At 42.5% G+C, this 7,132-nt stretch overlaps 1 protein-coding gene across 1 annotated transcript in view; it reads left to right on the top strand.

Annotated features, from left to right (window-relative positions):
• Window positions 1–5,733, top strand: part of LOC111647665 (uncharacterized) — an 11,966-nt gene extending 6,233 nt beyond the window's left edge. The window contains exon 2 of the mRNA XM_023397293.2: window positions 2,599–5,733. Coding sequence (XP_023253061.2) covers window positions 2,599–3,662 — 1,064 coding nt within the window. The 3' untranslated portion in view covers window positions 3,663–5,733. The remainder of the gene's footprint in view (window positions 1–2,598) is intronic.
• Window positions 5,734–7,132: the final 1,399 nt, after the last annotated feature.

Genomic DNA, 7,132 nt, shown 5'->3' with positions numbered 1-7,132 from the left:
CGTCAAAGGACCTGAGCTTCTTGAGGAAAAAGAGCTGGCTCTGCCCCTTCAGGTAGATGGCATCTGTGTTCAGAGACCAGTCCAGTTTACTGTCCAGGTGCACACCTAGGTATTTATAAGTGTGCACCACCTCAATGCCCTTCCCTCAAATACTGACTGGCTGAAGGGTGGGCCGTCTCCTTGGTCTTGGAGGTGTTCAGAAGGAGGACTTGAGAAATCAAAGAACATAATTCTCATCTAACTATCTGGCTCATCCAAGTAAGAATGGGCCCGGTGGAGCATGTAAAGGATGCCATCATCCACTCCAATATGTTCTTTGTAGGTGAACTGTAGGGGGTCTAGTGCATGTTCAACCTGTGGCCTCAGAAGGTGGAGAAGCAGCCACTCCAGGGTCTTCACAATGTGTTATGTGAGGGCCACAGGTCGGTACTTTAGGTACCGGAACAAGAAATGCTGTTTCCCACAGGACCAGGACCCTCCCTGTTTGTAAATTTAAGTAGAAAATCCTCTGGAGAGGTTCAGCCTCATCTGTTCTGCTGTAAAGGACAGGAGACTTGACCCCAGTGTGGAGGGAGTTGCAGCTGCAGCGTCAGGTTGTGAAGGAGATGCCGTAAGAGAAGCTGCAGCTGAAGCAGTGGGAGAGAGAACAGATGAGGCTGTGTCACACCTGTTGTAGAACAGGTTGAACTCATTGGCTTTGTCCACATCACCTGATGTTGCCTGGCTGTTCTTCTCTTTATAGCCAGTGATGGTCCTCATCCCCTCCCACACTTCTCTGGTGTTGTTGTGCTGCAGCTTCCCCTCTTTCTTTTTGTAATCCTCCTTCGCCTGCTTTAATCTCCTCTTCAGCTCATGTTGCACACACCTGAGCTATTCCCTCTCCATCCCTGAAGGCCTCCTTTTTCTGGTTGAGGAGGGTCTTGATGTTACTGGTGATCCAGGGTTTGTTGTTTGGAAAGCGGTGTACAGTTCTTGCTGGTATTACAGTGTCCATACAGAAGTTAATGTAGTCCGTGGTACATTCAACCATTTTATCAAGGTCAGGGTCCTTCTGTTATAATTTTCCTGTGATTCCAACGGACATCCCAATCTGTGCACTCAAAACAGTCTTTTAGAGACTCACTGGTCCCTGGGGTCCAGTTCCTGAATGAGCGGGTGGTTGCAGCCTGCCTCAGTACACAAGGCTTGTAGGAAGGCTGAAGAAAAAACAGATTATGATCTGATCTGCCAAGTGGTGGTAGAGCTGAAGCAGTGTAAGCCTCCTTGACATTTGCATGCAACAGATCCAGTGTCTTATTTTCCCTTGTGGGACAGTCAACATACTGAGTGAAGCCAGACACTTGAGAGGTGAGAGTAACATGGTTAAAATCCCCCAATATTGCAATGAATGCATCAGGGTGCTGGGTCTGTACTCTCGCAAGAGTCTCGTGGATGACGTCTCGTGGTTGAATGTAAACAACAATGGCGATGATGTGACAGAACTCCCTTGGTATATAGTACAGTTTAAGACCAACTCCCAACAGTTCAGTATCCCAACAGCAGATCTTCTCCTTCACTGTGATGTGACCAGGGTTGCACCATCTACTGTTCACAAGCAGAACCAGTCCTCCACCTTTATTCTTCCCACTTGCTCTGGCGTCTCTATCCGCTCGTAGTGCAGTGAAGCCGGGTAAATCCACACAACGGTCGGGAGTGTTGTCGTTTAACCAGGTCTCAATGAAACACATGAGACTACACTCACGATATGCTTGCTGGTTCTTCACAAGTGCCTCCGGTTCATCACACTTCTTAGCCAGGGAGTTGATATTTCCCTTGAGGATTGATGGTAGAAAAGGCTTATATCTCCATCTCCTAGCCTTTAGCTTAGCCCCGGCTCTGCATCCACGGAACGGCTTCTTCAGCTCAGCTGGTATGGGATGTTTAACTCCATATCTGGTAAACTTTAAAGCCAGGAGTTCTTCCTTTTTGTACATTATTTTCTCCATCGTCAGACGAAACAACGACAAAGAATAAAAAACATCAATCAACCAAAAAAATATACTTATATAAAAAAATATATTACAAAAATCTACAAGCTACAAGGACTTGCCACTTGTTGCCAGCGCATCATTTGATGTCACCATAAATTAAATAAGATACATAATTCAAATTTGACATAGCAGCACGAAAAAGAAAAGCAGCAACAAGGGGAAAATATAAGAAATAAAATGAGAATAGAAACACAATCTAAAATAAATAAGATAAAATAGAAATACTATATAAAATAACAATATACAATGCAATGTAGGCTGTTCTGTTCATGTGCAGTATAAAAATAAGTGGCTGTGCAATTTGTCCCAATTCTATAGTAATATATCATTTGTCTAGAACAGTCTTTCTTGAGATTTTTGGATTTGAGTCTTAGACTGGATGCAGAGGCGTTGTGCAATCTGATGGCTGATGGCACGAATGAGCCACCCACAAATACACACTTTGCAGCATTCATGCAACAGCAGAGTGGCAGGAAACAAATATGTGATTACTGCACTTGGTGTGATGACCATATAACATTTTTCAAAATGTCCGTGTGTGTCTGCATTCATCTGTTTGTTATTTCAGTGTTATCTGCAGATGTTCAGCAGGGCCCAGAGCTTCCCCATATTAAAGACGAACAGGAGCAACTGTGGAGCAGTCAGGAAGGAGAGCAGCTTCAAGGACCTGTCTCTTTGAAGAGTGAAGATGATGCAGAGACAGCTCGGTCCTCACACCTTCATCAAAGACAAACTGAGGAGGAGACAGGAGAGACAGAGCCTACAGCCAGCAACTCAGGTCTACTGGTGGAAACAGAAGGTGATGGACAGGCCCGTGAAGGATCAGAGTCAAACGATTCTGATCCAGAGAACAGTAATGAAGACTGGACAGAGACAAGAGAACCTCAGACAGATTTAAAATCACTGAAAAACAATGGTGTTCCTGGAGATGATAAAAAATGTAACAGTGGCAGGAAGTGTCTAAGCTGCAGTAGGTGTGGTAAAACATTTGACCCCAAGGACTGTGGGCTGAGCCACATGAGAAGTGCTTCGGGAGAGAAACCATTCATCTGCTCAGTTTGCGTTCCCAGATCTGCACAGAACTCACATTTAGTGTCAGTGAAGAGAACTCACTCAGGAGAAAAAACCTTCATGTGTTTGATCTGTAAGAAACAGTTCAACTATAAAGGAGATGCTGTGAGACACATCAGAACTCACACAGGGGAGAAACCCTTCAGTTGCTCAGTCTGTGGTAAGAGATTTGCACAGAGCACAGGTTTGGGGACTCACATGAGAACCCACACAGGAGAGAGACCGTTCAGCTGCACGTTCTGTCCTAAACGCTTCGTCCAGAGCGGAATCCTGGCCAGACACATGAGAGTTCATACAGGAGAAAAGCCATACAGCTGCTCGGTGTGTAACACCAGCTTCACACTCAGTCAGTCACTGTTGAAACACATGAGGATCCACACAGGAGAGAAACCATTCAGCTGCTCCATCTGTGATAAAAGATTCACACAGAAAGGACATCTGACGCAACACATGACACACCACACGGGGGAGAAGTCCTTCAGCTGCTGTGTCTGTGGGAGAAAATTCACTCGACAGTCAAGTGTGAAAAAACACAAGTGTGTTCCTGAGAGCAGTGGATGAAGCTACACGGCTGTCTGTGCACTATAACGCTCCAGCACAGATAGTGATTGAAGCAGGAACAACATGAATATATCTGACACATTGATGTAATAGAGCTGCCTCTGTTTTTAACTGTGAATAAATTCAAATTAACTTACATAGCTTTTGACTTACACAGCTGCAAACTCGTCAGCTTTCTTCAAAACTTTGTTTTTAATGAATGTTTTTTTTTTTTTTTTAATTTTATCAACACCAATGAGACATATCTGCACTTCATGCAGGGTACTGCTTGACCGCCTGTTAGTGTTGTAAACTGGTGTTTTTTAAAACCTTGCTGCTTAAGTGAGCTACAGAACCATCCAAGCTGAATTTAGCTTTGTCTTGCTCAGCAGCAGCATAAAGCAGTGCTTCACAAAGCAGTATGCCTTTATTTTATATTTTATACGCTTGTTAGTCATATAGACTAACAAGCGTTGTACAGGTGTAGTCTAAGGTTGTTCCCCTTTGAAGTTGGTTCCCCATATGATCAAGATGATAATGAAACATTTTGTAAACAATGCATTTTTAAACACAGCCGGTACCTGGCATGCATTATATGCAGTCTATGGGCAGGTCAACAACGCAGCAGCTGGTGCTGAAACCTGCCGAATGAACATTTGACATTTATGAACAAATCCGTTCCAAATAAAGAAATCTCACATTTTTAAAGAAAGTGAACGAAGTCAACTTAGTTCAAAATTAAAAACTGTGAACTATGAACACTTCAGTCTGTGTGAACTGAACTTTCAGCTAGCTCCTGTGAAGTGTGAACCTGCACAACACTGGCAAACTAACAGTCACTATTCTGGTGCTTGTGTTATATTCTGTTGCCTTTGCCAGTACACTGAGTAAAAGACTTTCCATTAAGAGAGATAGGGAGCAGTGCTGTGCCCCTTAAAAAGAACTAGCTCAAAGTTCAGTTCATAAAGATGAAAATGATATAGTTTGCAGTTCATTTTTTTAAATTTTGAACTAAGTTCACAGTTCCAAAAATGAACTAGTTCATGTTCATTTGTTACATTTTTTAAAAAATAAATAAAAGCATTCTTTTTCAATAGAACCTCCTTCTACCATCCATCACCAGCCCCAAATCATTGCCACTCCCAAACTAAATGAGTTATTGTTCACCACTGAAGAATCACAGTCATGAGTTACATTTAAAATCCCTATATAAATATAATCCTTCTGAGTCTTCACTTGTTTGTTAAAAAAGCTGCTTCAAATGCTCAAACAAATTGGCTTCAGCAGTAGTAGATGCGTCTGTACCGTCTGTACTGCGAGCACCAGCCAAGCTGAGCCGTGTCTATGGAGACGTTGTTTGGCGTGCCGTAAAACTGACGGTAAAACGTGAGCGGGGTTCACTCTCCATTCATCATTTGTAAACTGATTGGTTCCATTCAGCATTCACTAAAATTATTGAACACGTTCATGAACAACACTGATAGAGAGGTCTACCTGCTTCTCCTGAGTGAATTGGCCAGTGTGTGTGTGGTAGGGTGCACTTCATTTCATATGAGCTGTGTATTATGTTGGAGTGGTAACGTTTTGTCATGACTATTAATAAACCATGTGAAATTTAAGAATTGGTGCTTGAAACATGGGTGTATTTAAAACCTGATATATCTTGTTCCTCTGAGCCGCGAGCTCCACTGTTGTCTAGAAACGAATGAAAACACAACAGTGATCCACACTGTTACACTGACTGACATCTTACTTTGTCACCATGAACACACACACTGTAGCTTATTTTGACTCAGTCCTACACACACCCTCATTCTGCTGCATATACTCACTAGAGCATCAAATGTGGATTAATCTGCTGCTCAAATCCATTGCTGTTTTTTCCCATTTGGGCTAGAAACTACAGGGACCAGCTGCTTGAGGAAATGGCTGAGTCTTTTTTAAGACGTAAACCAGTGAAACCAGTTTAAAGGTGTACATCTTCAGCAGGAGCCATCGGGCTCAGAGTCACATACAGCTGGTGTTTACTAAATCCAAATGTCATTATATCTTATTATTTTACTGGTGAAATAAAAGCTTAAGTAATGATGCAGCCTATGCATTTCTCTGTGTTATTTGTCAACTAATACAAAACCACAGAGGCAAGAATTAAAGTGAATTATAGAAGGGAGGTAATCAGATGAAAGTTTATTACTTATGTCCAAAAAGAACTAGACCTGTGTTCTATATGTTGTTGAGTTGTGTTTTTACATTTTCCCAAATGTTTCCATCAATTCTCAAACCAGAGAAATCTGTGATTTTAATCATGGTAACACATTTGGTTGTCTATCATGACATCATATCCTCTATGATCATGCGTTGTGATTGTCTGACCTCTACCAGGTGAGCCGCCCTGAATAACTGATTTTTAAAGGTAAACTGCTTTCTGGGTGTTTCTACTGGTTTTAATCCCCTGGTGTGTTTGTTATGGAGAGAATGACACCTCTGGATAATTCAGCTGCTGGTAAAAACCTGCTGAACATCTGGTTCATAAGTTTTCAGAGAAACAATCCAAACAAAGGTTAGCATCAATCTCAGCTCCAACTCTTCCCTAAGTCTCTGTCCTCCGTACAGCGTCTCTTAAACACTTATTTTAAATGTCAAACTGGAGCTTACGGTAATGGTGAGGAAGACAACAACTCCCATGATCCCACACTACATCACCCAACACCATCTTTTCTTATTTTTTTGATTAAGAGATTTACTTCCTGTGCATTTTAGCCTCTCAAACAGGAAGTGGAATCAGACGCCTCAGTCAGGAAAAGCAGCAGTATGTTCTGTGATTAAGATGAGGCAGCTGTAGGAAGCTTATTCTTTATGGGACAGCCCCTCCCTTACATGCTCACTGTTGTGTATAAAGTTAGAGTCATGCCCTTTTTCCACCAAAATTATCAGGTATAAGAAGGTTTTTTAGACGCGGGTAAAGGCACTAATAAAAGCCTTTTGACGCCTTTTCCACTGCCAGTCGAGTTTGTCTTTCTGTTTGGACCAAGGACACACACAACTACAAAGAACGATGTTATCGCGTGCACTTACAGAGCACACACAGACACTGTGGAGAGAGAGTGAGCTGCTAGCTGCTATGCTAGCTGGTAAAATAGATCTGTCATGTCTCATCCTCAAGTTGTTGCTTGCTGTAAGACGCCTCGATCTGTGGTCGTGTGTTCTTCAAATTTATTTCGGAGCAGCATTCACTCTTCCATCGTGGAGCTCAGTGTCGCTGTGGTGTTTCTGGTTTAACAGCACTTGTGCCTGACAGGTGACAGGTGTGTTCACAGTGTCTCTGAAAGATGTCACAGCAGGAAAAGGGGAAACAATTCTACATAAGTCAGTGCTATTCTGTGGTTTGTCAGTGAACTACACTGACATCTTAGCTGACAAAGATCCTGTTCCAGCTCTCTCTCTCTCTTCTGAGTGTGTCAAACATCGGATAAACATGTATCAGCAGACTT

This window comes from Seriola lalandi, unplaced genomic scaffold, assembly GCF_002814215.2.
Source record: "Seriola lalandi dorsalis isolate HSWRI2012SDOR001 ecotype SW California unplaced genomic scaffold, Sedor1 jcf7180002055008, whole genome shotgun sequence".
NCBI classification, from domain to species: Eukaryota; Metazoa; Chordata; class Actinopteri; order Carangiformes; family Carangidae; genus Seriola; species Seriola lalandi.
Note: the sequence above shows the minus strand (reverse complement) of the source record. Positions and strands in the feature narration are given on the sequence as shown.